The 21,577-nt window shown below is 46.0% G+C and overlaps 1 protein-coding gene across 2 annotated transcripts in view; it reads left to right on the top strand.

Annotated features, from left to right (window-relative positions):
- peak1 (pseudopodium-enriched atypical kinase 1) overlaps window positions 1-21,577 on the top strand; it is a 39,600-nt gene that overhangs the window by 8,738 nt on the left and 9,285 nt on the right. For both annotated transcript variants that reach the window (XM_054767443.1, XM_054767442.1), the window contains 2 exons: window positions 6,028-9,405; window positions 11,115-11,320. In XM_054767443.1, the coding sequence (XP_054623418.1) occupies window positions 6,158-9,405; window positions 11,115-11,320 (3,454 nt within the window). In that variant the 5' untranslated portion in view covers window positions 6,028-6,157. The remainder of the gene's footprint in view (window positions 1-6,027; window positions 9,406-11,114; window positions 11,321-21,577) is intronic.

Raw genomic sequence — 21,577 nt, 5'->3', positions numbered from 1 at the left:
GACACACAGTGACGGAGCCTCACATACTGTGGTGTGTTGGTGAGGTAGTCTATAACCCATGCAGTCAGGTGTTGGTCTACTCCCACACTCTCCATCTTCACTCTGAGTAGTGCCGGCTGGATGGTGTTGAAGGCACTGGAGAAGTCAAAAAACATGACCCTCACAGCGCTCCCGCTGTCCTCCAGGTGTAGCAGTGATCTGTGCAGCAGGTAGATCACTGCGTCGTCCACTCCGATCCGAGGCCGGTAAGCAAACTGCAGGGGGTCCAGCTGAGTGCCCACCAGGGGTCGCAGGTGCTGCAGAATAATCCTCTCCATGGTCTTCATCAGGTGAGAGGTCAAGGCAACAGGCCTGAAGTGGTTAGGCTCCTTGGGACGCGGTGTCTTTGGGATCGGGACAACACAGGAGGTCTTCCACAGGGCCGGGACTTTCTCCAGGCTCAGGCTGAGGTTGAACAAGTGCCTGAGAACTCCACAGAGCTGGTCCGCACAGTCCTTGAGGATTCTGGGGCTGATGCCGTCCGGTCCCGGGGCCTTCCTTGCCTTGATCTTCCTCAACTGACTTCTCACCTGATCATCCGTTATGGAGAGGGGGGTAGAGGATGGCTGGGATGGGGATGTGGGGGTGAAGAGTGGTGAGTTGGTAGGGAGGGAGAGGGGGCAGACTCAAATCTGTTGAAAAACAGATTGAGTTCATCTGCCCAGATCTTGTCCCCACTGGCTTGGTCTCTTCCGACTCCTTTACCATGGCCTGTGATGGTCTGCAGGCCTCTCCAGACTTCCCTGGCATTATTCTCCTCCAGCCGCTTCTCCAGTTTCCTCCTGTAGCAGTCCTTCCCCTTCCTGATCTTATGCCGGAGTTCCCTCTGGACTCTGCACAGCTCCTCCTTGTCCCCCGAGTTGAAGACCCTCTTCTTCTTGTTTAGCAGGGCCTTAATCTCAGAGATCACCCAGGGTTTGTTGTTGGGAAAACACCGCACCAACTTGGAGGGCACAGTGTTCTCCACACAGAAGTTTATATAGTCTGTGATGCAGTGAGTCATGCTGTCAATGTCACTGCCATGGGGACTACAGAGCGCTTCCCAGTCTGTTGTCTGGAAGCAGTCTCTGAGCCTAGCACTGCTCTCCTCAGACCACTGCTTCACAGGCCTCTTCACAGGGGGTTGTCTATTCACTACTGGAGTGTAGTCTGTGACGAGATGGACGAGGTTGTGATCAGAACGACCCAGCGGGGAGAGGGGGGATGTGGTGTATGCATCCTTGATGGAATAGACCACATTGCTCTGTTTTTGGTTTGGAGCCTTGTCTTTAGGATGCACAAATTTTTGTCTCAGGGTATTTACTGGTTTGAAATAGGTAGGAATTTTGTGTTGCCATAAGATCCTCTGGAGTTTTTCGGAGACCCCCGCTACATAAGGGACTATCATTCTTCTCCTTTTTGCTTCTGTGGGCTTTTGGGTTTCTTTCCCTACTCTCTTCTTTTGACATATGTTAAAAGCCCACCGCGGGTACCTACAGGTTGAGAGCGCTCTCTGGACATGTTGTGTCTCCTTTTTCTTTCCCTCAGCACTAGTTGGTATTTGTTCCGCTCTATGTTGGGGGGTCCTAATAACCCCCAGTTTATGTTGTAGTGGATGGTTTGATTCAAAAAGCAGGTATTGGTCAGTGTGTGTGGCCTTTCTAAAGACCTTTGTAAGTAGCTGTCTGTCCTCTCCTATAATTACCTTGCAGTCTAAGAAGGCTAGTTGGTTCTCTTTAGTGTCCTCACGAGTAAATTTGATATTGGTGTCCACCGCATTGATGTGATCTGTGAAAGACTGAATTTCTTGTTTTTTGATTATGACAAAGGTGTCATCCACGTATCTAAACCAGTGCCTTGGTTTTGTCCCTGAGAAGGATGTGAGAGCCTGTTTCTCCATCTCTTCCATGTACAGATTCGCCACTATGGGTGAGACTGGTGAGCCCATAGCACAACCATGAATTTGTCTGTAAAATTTCCCTCTAAACTGAAAATATGTAGTGTTAAGGCAAATTTCCAATAATTGGCAGATGTGGTCAGCACTAAGTTTTGTTCTCTGATGCAGAGTTGAGTCCTCGAGCAGTCTCTTCCTCACCACCGAGACTGCTGCTGAAGTGGGGACCGATGTGAAAAGTGAAGTCACATCATAAGACACCAAAGTTTCCTCTGGCTCCAATCTGAGGTCTTTGATGATGCTCCAATAAAGGCTTTATCAACATCTCAGGGACAATTCTAGTGGTCCTCAATCAGCAGTACATCTACACCTTAAAGCAACCAATCACTCTTTTGAGGACAGCGAGGTAAAGATTTTGGCCAAAGAAAACAGATGGTTTGAAAGAGGAGTAAAGGAAGCTATTTTTGTCAAACAACAGAACCCATCATTGAATCGGAATGGTGGTTTGAGGTTTAATTTGGACCCTGTGTTCAGCAGGTTACTGAGACCAAAACCCACAGGTCTTAGTCTTGCAAATGAGGTGAAGCCAGGGCCGAGCCAGAACAATAGATGCTAACGAGCCAGTATCAGAGTCGTTCATACCCAACTCAGGGAGCGACACTTCCCTTTTATCGGAGGTCTTAATAGCAGGAGAGGATTATACCACTACTCCGCCCAGGCTTAGTGTAAGGAACCAATAGGAGGAGGGTGTTGGCACACCAATTCCGCCCACTCTTACTGTATTTAAGGCTTAGGCTACCAGCACTTGTTAGTTCGCTGACGAAGCTCTTCGGATGAGGAGCGAAACGTCCGACACCTTCTTCACAGAAGTACAGATGATGTCTCAAGAAGCCTTTCCCTCGATGGACAACTCCTGTACGACTGAGAGCCTACACAGACGCATGTTGTAGTCAATATGCATTCTTTACACTGTACTCTTTACTTGTGTATCTTGCTTGCTGCTGTAACAAGTGAATTTCCCCGCTGTGGGATAAATAAAGTACAAATACAATACAAATAAAACGAATCATAAAAAGAATCGTAGGTAGGGTCTTGCTTAAAACGAATCATAAAAAGAATCATACATGGGGTCTTGCTTAAAACGAATCATAAAAAGAATCATACATGGGGTCTTGCTTAAAACGAATCATAAAAAGAATCACACATGGGGTCTTGCTTAAAACGAATCATAAAAAGAATCATACGTGGGGTCTTGCTTGAAAAGAATCATAAAAAGAATCATACGTGGGGTCTTGCTTGAAAAGATGCATACATGGGGTCTTGCTTAAAAAGAATCATAAAAAGAATCATAAGTGAGGTCTTGGGTGAAAAAAATCCTATGTGGGGTCTTGCTTGAAAAGAATCATAAAAAGAATCATACGTGGGGTATTGCTTGAAAAGAATCATACATGGGGTCTTGCTTAAAAACAATCATAAATAGAATCATACGTGAGGTCTTGCTTAAAATAATCATAAATAGAAACATACGTGAGGTCTTGTTTAAAATAATCATAAATAGAAACATACGTTGGCTTTTGCTCTAAAAGAATCATAAAAAGAATCATACGTGGGCTCTTGCTTAAAACGAATTGATAAAAAGAATCATCTGTGAGGTCTTGTGTGAAAAGAATCATACATGGGGTCTTGCTTAAAACGAATCATAAAAAGAATCATCCGTGAGGTGTTGTGTGATAGAATCATACATGGGGTCCTGCTTAACATATGAATATAATATATAAGCATGAGGGGCCGCACGGTGGTCTAGTGGTTAGCATGTTGGCCACACAGTCACAGTCTGGAGATGGGAAGACCTGGGTTGGATTCTCCCTTGGGCATTTCTGTGTGGAGTTTGCATGTTCTCCCCGTGTGTGTGTGTGGGTGTGTGTGTGTTTTCTGGGTACTCCGGTTTCCTCCCACATTCCAAAAACATGCATGTTAGCTTCATTGGAGACTCTAAATTGTCCATAGGTATGAATGTGAGTGTTTGTCTATATGTGCCCTGCCATTGGCTGGACACCAGTCCAGGGTGTACCCCACCTCTCGCCCCAAGTCAGCTGGGATAGGCTCCAGCATACCCCCCCACCCTAATGAGGAGAAGCGGCATAGAAAATAGATGGATGAAAGACAGAAGATGGGAAGTACTTCACGTAGTATACTTGACATAGAATACTTCATGTAGAATACTTGACATAGAATACTTCACATACAATACTTCATGTAGAATACTTGACATAGAATACTTCACGTATAATACTTGACATAGAATACTTTGCATAGAATACTTCATGTTGAATACTTCACATAGAATACTTCATGTAGAATACTTGACATAGAATACTTCACATAGAATACTTCATGTAGAATACTTGACATAGAATACTTTACGTATAATACTTGACATAGAATACTTCATGTAGAATACTTGACATAGAATACTTGACATAGAATACTTCACATAGAATACTTCACATAGCATGCCTCACATAGAATGCTTCACATAGAATGTTTCACATAGAATGTTTCACGTAGAATGCTTCACATAGAATACTTCACATAGAATGATTCACATAGAATACTTCACATAGAATACTTCACATAGAATACTTCCCATAGAATACTTCACATAGAATGCTTCACATACTGTAGAATGATTCACATAGAGTGCTTCATATAGAATTCTTCACATAGAATACTTCACATAGAATACTTCACATAGAATGCTTCACATAGAATATTTCACATAGAATTCTTCACATAGAATGCTTCACATAGAATGTTTCACATAGAATACTTCACATAGAATACTTCACATAAAATGTTTCACATAGAATACTTCACATAGAATACTTCACATAGAATGCTTCACATAGAATGTTTCACATAGAATGCTTCACATAGAATGTTTCACAGAATACTTCACATAGAATACTTCACATAGAATGCTTCACATAGAATGTTTCACATAGAATACTTCACATAGAATGCTTCACATAGAATGCTTCACATAGAATGGGTCACATAGAATACAGCTTCTTGTGAAGAGGAAGTCATGCTGTGGTTTTGCTAAGTGGGTTCTAAAGTCACGCTCACTGAACCCTGCAGCTCATTTAGTCTGCTGCTAATCAACAAAACATGCTAGCATTCGCTGTCATTGTGTGTGTGTGTGTGTGTGTGTGTGTGGGTGTGTGTGTGAGATGTTAGACGTGAGTGTAAACATTGTGGTGAGCAGTAGTTCCTGAAGTACTCTGCTCACTAAGATGAAGAAGTTAAGACAGAATGATGAACATGATGCAGTGGTTTGGGGACTTTTCTCAGTGGGCACGCGCCAATGAATTGTCTGTATTTCCTGACGAGATGGACGAGACATGCATGGTGTGAGCCAGTCATGCGTGCAGACGTTTGTACATATCTCATCTTCACAGTGACAAGCACAGGTGGTGAAAGACGGAACAGCTGCAGCTTCAGCTGAACAATAGGAGGTTCCTAAACCAACACTCATTCAAGTAGCACGACTGAAAGTAAGAATTAGCAAGTACATTAGATGTAGCATTTATCCTAATAGCGTCCTTGTACAGAAAAATAAATGAGTGGTTGTCTTTTGGCCTGCAGAGGATGTGAATGATGCAACTTCCTGCGGACCATGTGACTAGTGCAATATTCCACATTTTCCTTGGGGGTTTATTTGTGGGGGTAACACGAAAAAGTCCTGCGAATCCTGCATTCTTCTTGATATGAAGCCCAGCAATAAAAAGGGATAGAATAGATTGTAGATTAAAGTCAAGTAATGAAGAGAGAAATGTATAATAGATTAATTTTTGATAGCACGGGTGAATGGTGAGCTGGAGCCTACCCCAGATGACTGTACTGTATACAAACATTCACACTCACACTTTGATATGGTACCATGATGTTAGCATGTCTACCTCCATAAGTCTGCTCTGGCCTTCAGGATAGGAGCAGGAAAAGGCTGCCATCTAATGGCGACAATATAGCATTACCCCTGTCTCTTTGTCCCGCGTTGATCCCTAAGCTCTTATATCAGCTGAATCAAATGTCTCTTCTGTTCACTCTTGCAGGTCCAGTGCAGCCCCATGCTTGACATTTGAGGTGTCCTTGTCAGACTGCAGTTGGTTCCTGTAGTCAGCATCTTCATGGAGGTGTTTCCCGTCCACTGACTGAGAAGGTCAAGTCTCTGCATCTGCAGCCATGTCTGCCTGCAGCACATTCACAGAGCACGTGTGGAAACCCGGCGAGTGCAAGAACTGCTTCAAGCCAAAGAGTCTGCATTCTCCCGTTCTGAGCGGCGGGGAGAAGCTCCGGTCCGAACAGAGACTTCCAACATCGCAGCAGCATAATCCGCCCCATGCCGGGAGCAAGGCCAACTCTAATCTTGCCAACAAAAACTCCCAGAGGGCTGGTGCCCACTCTGGGCAGTTCCGTCCACCGGTGGCGAAGAAGCCCACCATTGCCGTCAAGCCCACTATGATGCTTCCGTGCTCTTCATTTGGGTTGGATCCAGTGAATCTCCTGGAAGCAGGCAAAACATCAGCCTTTATGGTGTGGAATCGCAATGGAGTCAACTGTAAGAGAACCTACTGTCCAAGCAGCGAAGGGCAGGACGGTATCAATGAGATTGAGGGTTATGAGCAGCCCAGTCCGAGGACCCCGAGTGGAAATAACAACGACAGTGGACTGACTGATGTCTTAAAAGAGATTGCGGGATTAGACCCCGGTCCTAGCCTATCACCTGTCTCAAAGGACTTGTTTTGGGGACGTATTAGTAGCTCATATCGCAGGTCGCTGGAAAGAGGCCTCCCAGCTGCTAGTTGTTTGGCTATGGGAAGTTGCGCCAGTGGTAGTGGTACCAGTCAGAAACGGGTGTCCCTTAGTGATAGCGCAGAAGTCATCAGCACAGAGGGCGGGCGCTTTTGCTACCCCGAATTTTCGAGTGAGGGGGAAGATGATGAGGAGGACGAGGAAGAGGATGAAAGAGAGGACGAGCACGAGAGCTGGGACGAAAGCGATGAAGAGTTACTCGCCATGGAGATCCGTATGAGAGGCCAGCCACGATTTGCAAATTTCCGAGCGGCCACATTGTCCCCGGTGCCCTTTGCCGCAGGCAACAAGTGGAACACCGTTCCACTTCGCAATCGTTCGTTACAACGGATTTGTGCAGTGGACTACGATGATAGCTATGATGAAATTTTGAATGGGTACCCCTCCATGGATTCCACTGGAGTTATTCCTTCTTATGGACTTCATGACAGTCAGGGAAGTGGCTTCCTTACAAATTCAGAGTCTACAATTTCTCCTGGATCGTCATCATCTCTACCCGAGGACTCTAAGGCTGCATTCAGCAGTGAGAGTAGTGTCTCCTGTGTTCATGGAAATGGATTGCAGTCCCCCACACCAGTCCAATCCCCTGTACCTTGTATTTCTCCTGCAAAAAAAGATCCAGCTCACAGAGCACTGAGTCCTGTCAAGGTTACAGAGACTCATAAGGCTGTTCTGGCGATCGAATTAGATGATCAGGATCAGTTGGCCTCAATGCCCCAGGCCCTTCCAGGTCAACCAGTGACTATCAGTTTCAGTCCCACAGAGGAACAGGCTAAACCGTACCGTGTTGTCAATTTGGAAAAGTCACTCATTTGTAAACCTTACACTGTTGTGGATGTGTCAGCTTCCATGAGCAGGAAAGATGAACACTCTGACTCTGCCCCAAAGCACATAAACCAGTCAGTGCCCTCCATCCCAGTATCGTTTTGTGCCACTTCTGTGGGTCGCCTACTGTCTCCAACTTCCCCAAGTTACCCTTCTTCTGGGTTTCCAACCTCTGTTGCCTGCTCAAATACGTCCAGAAAGAAATTAGGGAGCATGCGCTACCAGGAAGTATGGACGTCAAGCACAAGTCCTCGCCAAAAGATCCCCAAAGTTGATGTGGGGAATGGGAGCACTGCCGGTCAGTCCATAACTTCTCAACACTCCAGCCACAAATCAGCTCCTACATCTCCAGTTGCTGGGCTATCTTCTTCCCGAAATGTACCTGTGAAATCTCCCAATTTAGCAGAGATCAAGTTCAACAGTTTCAACAATGCAGGCATGCCTCCTTTCCCCATCATCATCCGAGATGAGCCAGCGTATGCCCGCAGCTCCAAGAATGCTGTAAAAGTACCAATTGTTATCAATCCAGGCGCTTATGACAATTTAGCAGTGTACAAGAGCTTCCTGGGTCTCAGTGGGGAGCTGACACAGGGGAAAGGGGGCGGCAGTCGGGCGACCAGCCATACCTATGAAGAGATTGGATCCTCAGAGAGTTTCCTGTCCGCCTCCACAGACAAAACCCTCTCTGGCAGAGGCACGTTTGAGAAAGCGCCTTTGGAAGATTCAAAAGCATTGCTCCAAGTGAGAATAAAAGCACCCAACCTACAACCCAGAACCATTGCCGACCCACTCACTGTGACTAGCACTGTGTTGGACCCTTTGGGGGTGGGGGCTCTTTCACCCACTGCTGCAGCTGAAAACCCACCTGAGAGTAGCCCTCTTGCCATAACACGCAGTTGCAGTAAGGACATTAACGCAGAACAACCTTCTGGTGGAGTCATAAAGCATGGTGTGGAGGCCAGTGCTGTGCTCTCACAAATAGTGGCCTCCATCCAGCCTCCCCAATCTCCTCCAGAGTCACCTTCAGCCCATGACAAATCTTTCAGTTCTGAGGAAATTTATGCCCTTCCACCTGATGCCATGAAAGAGAGCCTCACAAGACCCAAGTCTCTACTCTCTACAAATGACGCAAGTGTTTCCAAGCCAATAAAAAATACGCTCTCAAACGTTCTGTCCAAATCTCAGAGCGCCTCTGCTGCCCTCCCCCTTTGCACCAGCAGGTCAGAGCCAAACGCCCCGTTCCCCCCTCCTAGGTCTACATCATCCCCTTATCATGCTTCCAACATCCTCCAGAGACATTTTAGCAACTGGGCCAAGAGCTCTGCCTCCAGTTCTCCTGTGCGTGCCAGTGAAGGCGAAAGCAGTTTGAACGGGGAAGGGAGGCGTAATCCACCAGAGAGCTCCAAACCCAAACGCTGGATCTCCTTTAAGAGCTTTTTCCGTCGGCGGAAAGACGAGGACGAGCAGAAAGAGAAGTCGGAGAAAGAAAAAGAGAAAGGCAAGCTGTTTGGGCTCGACGGGACCGTGATCCATATTCTCCCGGCGCCGCCAATTCAGCAGCAACACTGGTTCTCGGAGGCCAAAACCGAGGATCCTACACAGAAACCAACCATCATCTTTACCTATAAAAAGGAAAGTGGTTGTCCTGCAGGTGGAGAAGGAGAACTACAAGTAGAAGAATGCAAGGAGACTGCACTGCTGACACCCAACTACCGTCAGGAGGCCAGACCTTTGAGCCCTGGGCCAACAGCAACATCAGAGGCTACAGGAGTTGCCCCCGTCAACGACATAAGGTATTTCTCTAAGAATTATTACTTTTTTGCCCTCTCAACAGCAACACGAAGGGTCTGTTATGATAGGAAAAAGTTCATTCAATCAGTGTTTGTTTTTCATGTGCTGTTTGTGTGGGTGTTGCTGTGAAATAGTAACACATTCCAGTCGTTTCACAGCAGCTTGGTGAACATACTGTAGTGGGGCGTCTGCGCTAACAAGCGCTTCATTCTGCCTCGTTCCTCTTCGACTGGCACATGATGGGTTAACTCTGCTGTGATTTTCTTGTCTGAGTGGGCGTGCTCTTCTGTGCGCACCGCACCTTAGACAGGTAGGAAGACAGAGAGGACTAGAAGACGCGGCGTTGCTGTGCTGGGAATGTTTGCAGGTCTACGTGGTCGTCCAGGGTGACACATGGGAAGCTGTGTAAGCCAGCACAGTGGGTAAGAAACCAACTACAACCTATCGGTTCTTTCTTCCGGATGTGGATTTCAAAGACGAGGGTGTTTTTGGTGGGTCGGGAAAGAAAGTGAAAAGTGAGCGGAGGCGGTTGCGTGCCATTTCAACAAGTCAGGTCCTGACTCTGAAAGGTGAAGCAGCCATGAAGGTATTTATTGTGTCAAGGTGTTTGGGATTCTTTCCTCTGCTAGCAACACTTTTACAGAATAAGAATTTCATTGCAGTATAACTGCCTGTTTTACTATGCATATGACAATAAAACTCTCTTGAATCTCTTGAATCTTGAATCTTTTACTCTTTTCTTTTCTTGTTTGCCCCATTTCTGATGGCGTCTACTCCAGCTGTATCAAACATGGCTTCCAGGCGGGTTCATGTGCCAAATCTCTTGTGTGTTGTGTGTGGGGAACATCATTTTGGATTCAAGTTAAAAGGAGTTTGTGCGGTAGCATGAGGTGACTATGCGGTGTGGAGATCAGTGTTCTACACCATCTTTCATCTTACTGATGGACTCTTCAGGTAGCACCATGGTTCTATCAACACTTTCAGTTGTGATTGATGTCTATGATGATATTGATTGTTAGTCATATACAAAAGAAACAAATGCAAATGTCCTCCAAAGGAAATGACTCATGGGATTGGGGATCATTTAGGGATTTGGCATCATATATGAATAATCCCAGTAGGGATTTGGCATCATATATGAATAATCCCAGTAGGGATTTGGCTTCATATATGAATAATCCCAGTAGGGATTTGGCATCATATATGAATAATCCCAGTAGGGAGTTAGCATCATACAGTATATAAATAATCCCGATAGGGATTTAGCATCGTATATGAACCTGTGTTCACCACACTGCAAGGTGTGAGAGTGTGGAAGCTAATGCTGACGTAGCCCAACTTTTGTGCCTCACAGCAGGTATGGTGCGTTGAAGGACCCTACAACAAAGTGGGAAATCTCAACGCTTGGGGAAAAAGCCTTATGAGTGAAGCATAAAGACATAAAGATGTGGTTTTATTAGGAGTGATACATGTATGCTGTACATGATCACATACAGTATCTATGAATGATGAATTCATTCATTCATGTTAATCAACCTTACTTGAGAAGGAACATTATTAGCATCTTATTTCAATGGGCTACAGCATTAATGACAGCCTGATACTCTCTGCAGCTGACTGTCCTCGACTTCCAAATATGAAGAGTGTTTCCGATGATGCTTGGTTTGAATAAGCAGGATTGAAGGCCTGCATTGTCCTATTTTACCTGCAGCCGGGTACCAGTCAGCGCCAACCATGCCAGGGATGGGGAGCTGCCCACTGCCACCTCCCTCCCCGCCAGAGTCCATCTGGGGCCGGTGTCGGGGGAGGCCGGCCGACTCAGCGACAGCCTCGGGGAGCCGGAGGATGACGGGAATCAGTCCCATCGCTCGCACTCGCCCGCCTCCAGCCAGGGCAGCGCCACCTACAGTAACCTCGGTAAGATAATGACACTCAATAAGCACACGACAGCACATCTCACTTCTATCTCGTCAAGGATCAGTACTCTCCATCAGGAGTGGCCAATCTTTCCCCTCCAACCATGGCTGCATGGTGAAAGATGAAAAGATGCAATATTTGAACAGCAGATGTATGCTAAGAACACACATGTACTTCATGTCAGCTTTGTCATCCAGGTGAAGGAGCACATCATTCATGTCAGTTTATTCACAATTCTTTTGATGCCAACTTATTAACAGCTGTTATTCATATCATCTTCACTCTTTACTCTTTTTTTTTTTTTTTACATTTTTGCTGTTTTTTTATTTATTTTGCTGGGGGTCTGTGTAGGCTCTCAGTCATACAGGAGTTGTCCATCGAGGAAAAGGCTTCTTGAGATGTCATCTGTACTTCTGTGAAGAAGGTGTCGGACGTTTCGCTCCTCATCCGAAGAGCTTCGGATGCGAACTAATAAGTGCTGGTAGCTTAGGCCTTAAATACAGTAAGAGTGGGCGGAATTGGTGTGCCAACACCCTCCTCCTATTGGTTCGTTACACTAAGCCTGGGCGGAGTAGTGGTATAATCCTATCCTGTTATTAGCACCTCCGATAAAAGGGAAGTGTCGCTCCCTGAATTGGGTATGAACGACTCTGATACTGGCTTGTTAGCATCTATTGTTCTGGCTCGGCCCTGCCTTCACCTCATTTGCAAGACTAAGAGCTGTGGGTTTTGGTCTCAGTAACCTGCTGAACACAGGGTCCAAATTAAACCTCAAACCACCATTCCGATTCAATGATGGGTTCTGTTGTTTGACAAAAATAGCTTCCTTTACTCCTCTTTCAAACCATCTGTTTTCTTTGGCCAAAATCTTTACCCTGCTGTCCTGAAAAGAGTGATTGGTAGCTTTCAGGTGTAGATGTACTGCTGATTGAGGACCACTAGCATTGTCCCTGGTGTTTGGTGTTTCTCTCTCCCTCGTGGTGATCATCCAGTTTGTCAGTAGAGCGCATGGTGGAGAGTATTAGTGGGATGTTGGCATGGCCGAGTAGGATGGAAGTGTTTGGAGGCACTGCACCATGTCAGGTAGGATCCTTTGCCACATTTATTCACTGCTGTTATTGCAATAACTTCACATTGATGTATTATATACTGTACATACATCCTTACATATATATACTGTATGTGTGTGTATATATATATATATATATATATATATATATATATATATATACACACACACACACACACACACACCTGTCTAAGCGGCCACCTTTATAGAACGGCCACCTGCCTATAGCAGCCACTGAAAGATCCCCCGCAGCAAATGTACATGTTATAGACCCTGTGTATAGCAGTCACCTGTCTAACGCGGCCAGCAGCCACCCATTCTCCCTTGATCAATATCTGACCGCATATAGCGGCCAAATTACCGACTCAAGTAGAAGCTTCATGCACGAAAAAGTTTTGTTTTTCAATCAATGAAGCCGTCGTGTGTAGACTTGAATTACTGAGTCCTAGCTCAGTCACAATCATTCACAAGATCCACACAAACTGTCAGTTGTTCCACATAAAAAAGCCGTCTTCTTTTGAGCTTGCTATTTCCTGGTCAAACATGTAACTTTAAGAGCATTTGCACCAAAACATTACCGCAAATAAGGCTGGGAACAGGACGTGCTCCCAGCAACGTTACAATAAAAAAAAACATACGCTAGCATGCATGCGGCAGCGGGAGCAAATCTGAGTTCGGTTGTACTTAATTGAAGTATTTTAGAATGTACTCACGTCATTTTTGATCAATCCTCATCCACAAATCCATCAAAGTCCTCATCTTCTGTATTTGACACAAACAAAGCCGTCTTCTTTTCCGTTCGCTACTAGTCTGTTAACTTGTCAGTGTTATTCAGCTCTGAAGCAAAGAAGGAAACTTCTCCTGTTGCTTCTGCCAACTTTATTTATTGAACGCGGCCACCAGAGAGCACACAGAACAAACACACGTCTCGTCTTGTCTCTCCTTCCTGCTTGCCCACAAGGCAAAGGTTAAACAAGCCCCACTACATAGCTGTCCAGCCAATGCCTGTAACAAGTGACACCGTTTATTTCCTGGTGTGCACTGGTCAATACTGTAATGCCGCTTGTTGTGGGGAAGGAGAGACTCACGTCGCCGATGCACTTTAATGGCTTTATTAACAGCGGAGAACACTGCAGGACTTTACATCCACGCCAACATAAACACACTTCCCAACTCTCTCCAAACTCACAGCTAGCACTGAGCTTAGCTCTCCTGCTCGGGACGCCCACCATCACTTCCCGTCACTTCCTGATGAACTAAAGCTGTAATGACAACTCTGCCGTATAAAGAGTAAAATATTAAAAACAAGCGTAAGACATTACTAGCACAGCTTTGTTCTGTGGGTTGTGGATAATAACAAGCCTAGTAGTGCTGTACAACTTTTATCCGCAGTCCCACAGTGCCCTCTACTGGTCAACATTATTATTATTTTTATTTTTTTCCCTTTTTTTCTGTTTTTTCCTCTACTGGTCAACATTCAAACTGGACGCCAACCTGTCTATAGAGGCCACTTTTGCAGTCTCCCTCTAGTGGCCGCTATAGACAAGTTTGACTGTATGTATATATATATATATATATATATATATATATATATATATATATATATATATATATATTGTATTGTATGTACTTTATTTATCCCACAGCGGGGAAATTTACTTGTTACAGCAGCAAGACAAGTAAAGAGAACAGTGTAAAGAAAGCATAGTGTCTATATATATATATATATATACTCCTCATTTGTGTATGTCAACTTGTCAACTTTGTATTTGTATTTGTATTTGTATTTGTATTTGTATTTGTACTTTATTTATCCCACAGCGGGGAGATTCACTTGTTACAGCAGCAAGCAAGATACGCAAGGAAAGAATACAGTGTAAAGAATACATATTTACTACAACATGGTTCAGGTGGTGCAGGTGTTGTAGAGCCTGACAGCGGTCGGTATGAAGGACCTGCGGAACCTCTCCTTCTTACACCATGGGTGTAACAGTCTGCTGCTGAAGGAGCTGCTAAGGGAACCCACAGTGTCATGTAGCGGGTGAGAGGTGTTGTCCATGATGGACGTCAGCTTAGCCAACATCCTTCTCTCCCCCACTTCCTCCACGAATCCAGAGGACCGTCCAGGACAGAGCTCGCTCTCCTGATCAGCCTATTGATCCTGCTCCTGTCCCTGTCCGTGCTGCCCCCTCTCCAGCAGCCCACAGCATAGAAGATGGCTGAGGGCACCACAGAGTCATAAAAGGTCCGTAAAAGAGTCCTGCACACACCAAAGGACCTCACTCCCCTCAGCAGGTGGAGGCGACTCTGGCCCTTCTTGTAGAGGGCGTGGGTGTTGACAGACCAGTCCAGTTTGTTGTTAAGGTGAACACCCAGGAATTTGTAGCTGTCTACCAACTCTATGTCCGCTCCCTGGATGCTCACCGGTGTGAAATGGGATGTTTTCCTCTGGAAGTTAATGATCATCTCCTTTGTCTTGCTGATGTTGAGTTGCAGCTTGTTAAGATCACTCATGGCTGTGTCATCGGAGAACTTCTGGATGTGACACTGTGTGGAGTTGTGTTTGAAGTCCGAGGTGTAGAGGGTGAAGAGGAAAGGGGAGAGCACCGTACCCTGAGGGGCACCTGTGCTGCAGAGTACGAGACACACAGTGACGGAGCCTCACATACTGTGGTCTGTTGGTGAGGTAGTCTATAACCCATGCAGTCAGGTGTTGGTCTACTCCCACACTCTCCATCTTCACTCTGAGTAGTGACAGCTGGATGGTGTTAAAGGCACTGGAGAAGTCAAAAAACATGACCCTCACAGCGCTCCTGCTGTCCTCCAGGTGTAGCAGTGATCTGTGCAGCAGGTAGATCACTGCGTCGTCCACTCCGATCCCAGGCCGGTAAGCAAACTGCAGGGGGTCCAGTTGAGTGCCCACCAGGGGTCGCAGGTGCTGCAGAATAATCCTCTCCATGGTCTTCATCAGGTGAGAGGTCAAGGCAACAGGCCTGAAGTGGTTAGGCTCCTTGGGACGCGGTGTCTTTGGTATCGGGACCACACAGGAGGTCTTCCACAGGGCCGGGACTTTCTCCAGGCTCAGGCTGAGATTGAACAAGTGCCTGAGAACTCCACAGAGCTGGTCAGCACAGTCCTTGAGGATTCTAGGGCTGATGCCGTCCGGTCCCGGGGCCTTCCTTGCCTTGATCTTCTTCAGCTGACTCCTCCCCTGATCATCAGTTATGGAGAGGGGGGTAGAGGATGGCTGGGATGGGGATGTGGGGGTGAAGAGTGGTGAGTTGGTAGGGGAGGGAGGGGGGGCAGACTCAAATCTGTTGAAAAACAGATTGAGTTCATCTGCCCAGATCTTGTCCCCACTGGCTTGGTCTCTCCCGACTCCTTTACCATGGCCTGTAATGGTCTGCAGGCCTCTCCAGACTTCCCTGGCATTATTCTCCTCCAGCCGCTTCTCCAGTTTCCTCCTGTAGCAGTCCTTCCCCTTCCTGATCTTATGCCGGAGTTCCCTCTGGACTCTGCACAGCTCCTTTTTGTCCCCCGAGTTGAAGACCCTCTTCTTCTTATTCAGCAGGGCCTTAATCTCAGAGGTCACCCAGGGTTTGTTGTTGGGAAAACACCGCACCAACTTGGAGGGCACAGTGTTCTCCACACAGAAGTTTATATAGTCTGTGATGCAGTGTGTCATGCTGTCAACGTCACTGCCATGGGGACTACAGAGCGCTTCCCAATCTGTTGTCTGGAAGCAGTCTCTGAGCCTAGCACTGCTCTCCTCAGACCACTGCTTCACAAGCCTCTTCACAGGGGGTTGTCTATTCACTACTGGAGTGTAGTCTGTGACGAGATGGACAAGGTTGTGATCAGAACGACCCAGCGGGGGGAGGGGGGATGAGGTGTATGCATCCTTGATGTTTGCATACAGGAGGTCCAAAGTTTTATTGTCTTTAGTGTGGCATTTGACATACTGGGTGAAGGTGAGAAGAGCAGAGGACAGGGAAGCATGATTGAAGTCACCAGAGATGAGGAGGAGGGATTGGGGGTGCTGGTTCTGAAGTTGAGAGACGATGGTGTGGATCTGCTCTATAGCTGCAGCAGCGACCGCTGAGAGGGGCATGTACACAGTCATAGCAATAACATGTGAAAACTCCCTCGGAAGGTAGTACGGCCGCATGCTAACCGCTAACAGTTCCACGTCTCTGGTGCACAGTTGCTCCTTCACACAGATGTGTCCCGGGTGGCACCATCTATCATTCACAAACACAGTGATTCCCCCTCCCTTCTTCTTACCGCTCTCCGTTGCCTTCCTGTCCGCTCTTACCAGCTGGAATCCGTCCAGTGTGACGTGTAAATCCGGAGAAAGTTCACTCAGCCACGTCTCCGTGAAGCACATGAGGCTGCATTCCCGGTACTCCCTCTGCAGTCGGGTGAGCGCCGTTAGCTCTTCCATCTTGTTGGGGAGAGATCTTACGTTCCCCATGATGACAGACGGTAGACATGGCTTGTACCGTCTTTTCCGGTTCTTGCACTTCACTCTCGACCTGCATCCTCTTCTGCTCCTCCGCAGCTCCTTGGGGATCTCCGGCCTCTCCGCGCAGAGAGGGGGTGTGTGGCACAGGGCTAACAGCTGATCCCGGGTGTAAACAATTGAGCCTTGGTTGAATGGGGAGCCGTGGCTGAAGAGGTTTCCCACAGTTTAACTGAAAAGTTCAAAGAGCATCAAGGCGCAGACTAGAAAAGTAACAATATGAACCTCCATAGCTGCACACTCGACCAAATGCGACCAAAAGAAAAAGTAAGAAGAGGACTAAAATACTATAAAAACACTAAAAGGTGGAAGAAAAGTACAGAGCTACTGTAACTGGCAGCCGCTCACACGGCGCCATTTTGGGAAAAAAAAACCAAAACAAAAAAAAACTTGAGGATGGAAGTGAATGCATGAGTAGTAACTTCATAGCAACCACACACGCTCGCTTGAGAAGACGGAGCTGGAACGCTCTTGCGTAGCACAAGTTAGCGTAACCACTGAATGATCCTGTAATGCTTTGATTTCATTGAGAAATGTGGAATTATCAATATGAAATCAATTTGTCTCGCTGAAAATGTGGGAAAATGAATTTGCAGATTGTGGAAAAGCACTGGAATGTTTGCATGAAATGTGACTGAAATCATTTATAAGCTTTATTAATATCAGCATCAGCTTCCTATATGGAAGTCACTATCAATATCAGCACATCACAATTCACAATTTTGCATGTCCAAAAAGGAGTAGGAAGAAGCAAAGCTTATTTAATCCTACCCCTCATCAGTTGCAATACATTTATTCACCTGTTGTTCTTCCAGGTGTACTTTGTAAGCTACATGACAATGTAGTGTAATCATAGCCAAGGTTTTTACTTACTGAAAGGACGCTACAGGCTTAATAATAACTGATAACATGGTTGAAAGAGTTTGATTGATGATGAGTGAGTACAGATCATGTACTCTCCACAATGAAGAGTTAGTAGTCAGTGTAGCAGTGGTTAGATATACTATAGTATTGTATGTGCACAGTAGTTCAGGTCTCTTCTTCTTTGTATTTTGTGAACATTAACTGCTTGTACTTTTTCTTCAAATGGCTCATTGTTGTGCATTGTTTGAGTCCCTTACTCAATCCGTTCCACAACTTGATTCTACATACAGAAATGCTGAAAGTTTTCAGTGTTGTCCATGCATTGAAGTGTTTTAGCTTACATTTTCCCCTCAGATCATATTTCTCCTCTCTTGTTGATAAGAATTGTTTTACATTTTTGGTAGAAGGTTATTGTTTGCTTTATGCATCATTTTATCCGTCTGAAAGTTTACTAGATCCGCAAATGTTAATAATTGTGATTTTATATATTAAGAGTTTGTGTGTTCTCTGTGAGCAGCATTATGGATGATCCTAAGTGACGTTTTTGTAGCACAGTTAGTGGCTGGAGTGCACTTTTGTAGTTATTACCCCATAACTCCACACAATAAGTTAGATATGGTGATATCAGTCAACAGTAGAGCGTATGTAGTGATTTTTGGTCAAGGACAAATTTAGCTTTATTCAGTATTGAGGTGTTTCTTGCCACTTTATGTTTTAAATTTTTAATGTGAGATTTCCAGTTGATCTTCTCGTCTATTATAACCCTGAGAAATGTATTTTGGTTCACCCTGTCAATGTGTACACCATCAATTTGCATTTGCTGATACGCTTCCTTTTTATACTTACCAAATAGCATTACTTTACTTTTACTGAGGTTCAGGGATAGTCTGTTTTTATCAAACCATCTTTTTAGTAGAGTTAGTTCATCTGTGATTTGTTGTACTAGCTCTGGTGTGCTGTCTCCAGAACATGATGCGGTTGTATCATCTGCAAATAATACTAGCTTTAGGTCTCTTGGGACTTTACAGATGTCCTTTTTATATATTGTAGATTGAATAGTTTTGGTCCTCGGATTGACCCCTGGGGAACGCCGCATGATATGTTTAACCCCTCAGACGTATATTCTCCTAGCTTCCCATATTGCCTCCTGTCAGCCAAGTAGCTTTTAGCCCAGTTCAAGACTAACCCTCTGATTCCATACCTTTCTAGTTTAGTGATTAGAATATCATGATTAATTGTGTCGAAGGCTTTTGTTAAATCCATAAATACTTTCTATGATCTATAGCATTGGTCATTTCCTCTGTAATTTCAATCAGTGCCATTGATGTTGAAATGTTAGTTCTGTATCCATATTGGCTGTCCTCAAGTAACTCATTTTTATTTATAAAATTGTCCAACCTGTTATTAAATAGATTTTCGATGATTTTGGAACATTGTGGCAATAAGTAGTAGTAGTTTATGAATTGATGTTTGTTTCCATTTTTAAAAATTGGAACTACTTTAGCTATTTTCATTTTGTTTGGGAATTTACCTGTCTGGAATGATAGGTTGCTAAGGTACGTGTCATGTTTCGCAGGACAGGAGCGAGTGTTTCCTGTCCTGCACCCTTATTTTGGCGAGGTGTACTTCCGGTGTGGTGGAAGTTACAGCCGCGTCATGCTTGGTGTCCGCACAGCTGCGGGCAATCTGTATTAGCTGCGGTTAAAAGGCCAGCGCCAGCGTTTGTGCGGCGCTGGTTCATTGTTTATGTCCTGGTTGATGAACCTCGTTGCTCAGCCAGTGCTGTCACCTAGACTTACCATATCTGTTACTTTTGAATTGTTTTTCCTTTGTCACTTTTAGTTTTGTTCCTGTTGCCTTGTGCAATAAATTATTTTTATTTCTGCACCTTGCCGCCTCGTCTCTGCATACCGGGGGTCAAGTCTCCGACAGCAGCAACCCCCGCCGTGACAGAATGAACCAGCCAGCAACGACCCCCGCAGAGACAGCTCCTCGCAGCTTCGCGGAGATGGACTCTTTTTTTTGAGCGTTTGCTGCGGGAGCACTGGACACTCGGTGGGATCATGGAGCGCCTGCGGGAGGTGAGAACCCGCAATGATCAACGCAACCAGGTAGTCGGATGCAAGGCCCACCTCCAGCCCCCTCTCCACCCTTCTGGACCTCTTGGTGACGTCTGGAATCCGTCCCTTGAGGGGGGGGGCTAGGGTCGGCTGTGCGCGCTCATTTGCACAGCTGCTTCCGGAGCGGATCGCAGGGGCGACGTTTTGCCAGGCTGAGGTCAGGTCACCTCTGGTGCCCGCAATCCTGTTCCGCGGGGCCGAGGTTGGATCACCTCCGACAGCCCAGAGCAAGCCGTCGCCTAGGGTCGGCTGTGCGCGCTCTGTTGCACAGCTGCTTCTGGAGCGGATCGCAGGGACGACGTTACGCCAGGTGGAGGTCAGGTCACCTCCGGTGCCCGCAATCCTGTTCCGCGGGGCCGTGGTTGGATCACCTCCGAGAGCAAGCCGTCGCCCGCCGAGGCTCCACCCTCACCTTCTAATGAGAGCAAGCCCTTGCCCGCGGAGGCTCCTCCTCCATCTCTGACAGCCAAGATTCAGCTGCCACACTGACCCTTCGCCGGTCCTCCCTCCACTCACCTTGGAGATCATGGACTCATGGAACGTCTGGCATCCGTTCCGTGAGGGGGACATACTGTCATGTTTCGCAGGACAGGAGCGAGTGTTTCCTGTCCTGCGCCCTTATTTTGGCGAGGTGTACTTCCGGTGTGGTGGAAGTTACAGCCGCGTCATGCTTGGTGTCCGCACAGCTGCGGGCAATCTGTATTAGCTGCGGTTAAAAGGCCAGCGCCAGCGTTTGTGCGGCGCTGGTTCATTGTTTATGTCCTGGTTGATGAACCTCGTTGCTCTGCCAGTGCTGTCACCTAGACTTACCATATCTGTTACTTTTGAATTGTTTTTCCTTTGTCACTTTTAGTTTTGTTCCTGTTGCCTTGTGCAATAAATTATTTTTATTTCTGCACCTTGCCGCCTCGTCTCTGCATACCAGGGGTCAAGTCTCCGACAGCAGCAACCCCCGCCGTGACAGTACGTTAGCGGTTGTGCAATCTCATTTATAACCCTTTTTATCGTTTCCATTTCTATTCTGTTGCAATCGGTTGATGTTTTCGCTTTGAATTTATTAGCAATGTCAATGATTTCCTTTTGTGTAACGTTAGTGAGGAACATGGAACTATCAATATCAGCATCGGCTTCATGTATGGAAATCAATATCAATATCAGCATCAGCTTCATATATGGAAGGCACTATCAATATTAATATCAGCTTCCTGTATCGTCACTGTCATATCAGTATCAGCTTCTTGTGTGGAGTTACTATTAATATCAGCTTCCTGTATCGTCACTATCAACATCAGTATCAGCTGCCTGTATGGATGTCACTATCAATGAGTATCAATATCAGCATCCTAGTGTAAGTCAGTAAAAGTGCCGATGTCAGCATCCTAGTGTAAGTCCATATCAGTGCCGATGTCAGCATCCTAGTGTAAGTCGATATCAATGCCGATATCAGCATTCTAGGGTAAGTCAGTATAAGTGATGATATCAACATCCCAGTGTACCGTATTTTCACGACCATAAGGAGCACTTAAAAGTCTTAAATTTCGTCCAAAATGGGCGGGGCACCTTATAATGTTGTGCGCCGTATGTGTGTACCGAGTTCCAAAATCTGTAAGTGTTGCTGTGTGACTTTGATGAGCGCTCCACTCGGCTGACTGGGAGCGTCTCCTGCCGACACGCTGCTTGTA

This window comes from Dunckerocampus dactyliophorus, chromosome 2 (assembly GCF_027744805.1).
Source record: "Dunckerocampus dactyliophorus isolate RoL2022-P2 chromosome 2, RoL_Ddac_1.1, whole genome shotgun sequence".
Taxonomy (NCBI): domain Eukaryota; kingdom Metazoa; phylum Chordata; class Actinopteri; order Syngnathiformes; family Syngnathidae; genus Dunckerocampus; species Dunckerocampus dactyliophorus.
The sequence above is the reverse complement of the archived record's forward strand: the minus strand, read 5'-3'. Positions and strand labels throughout refer to the sequence as shown.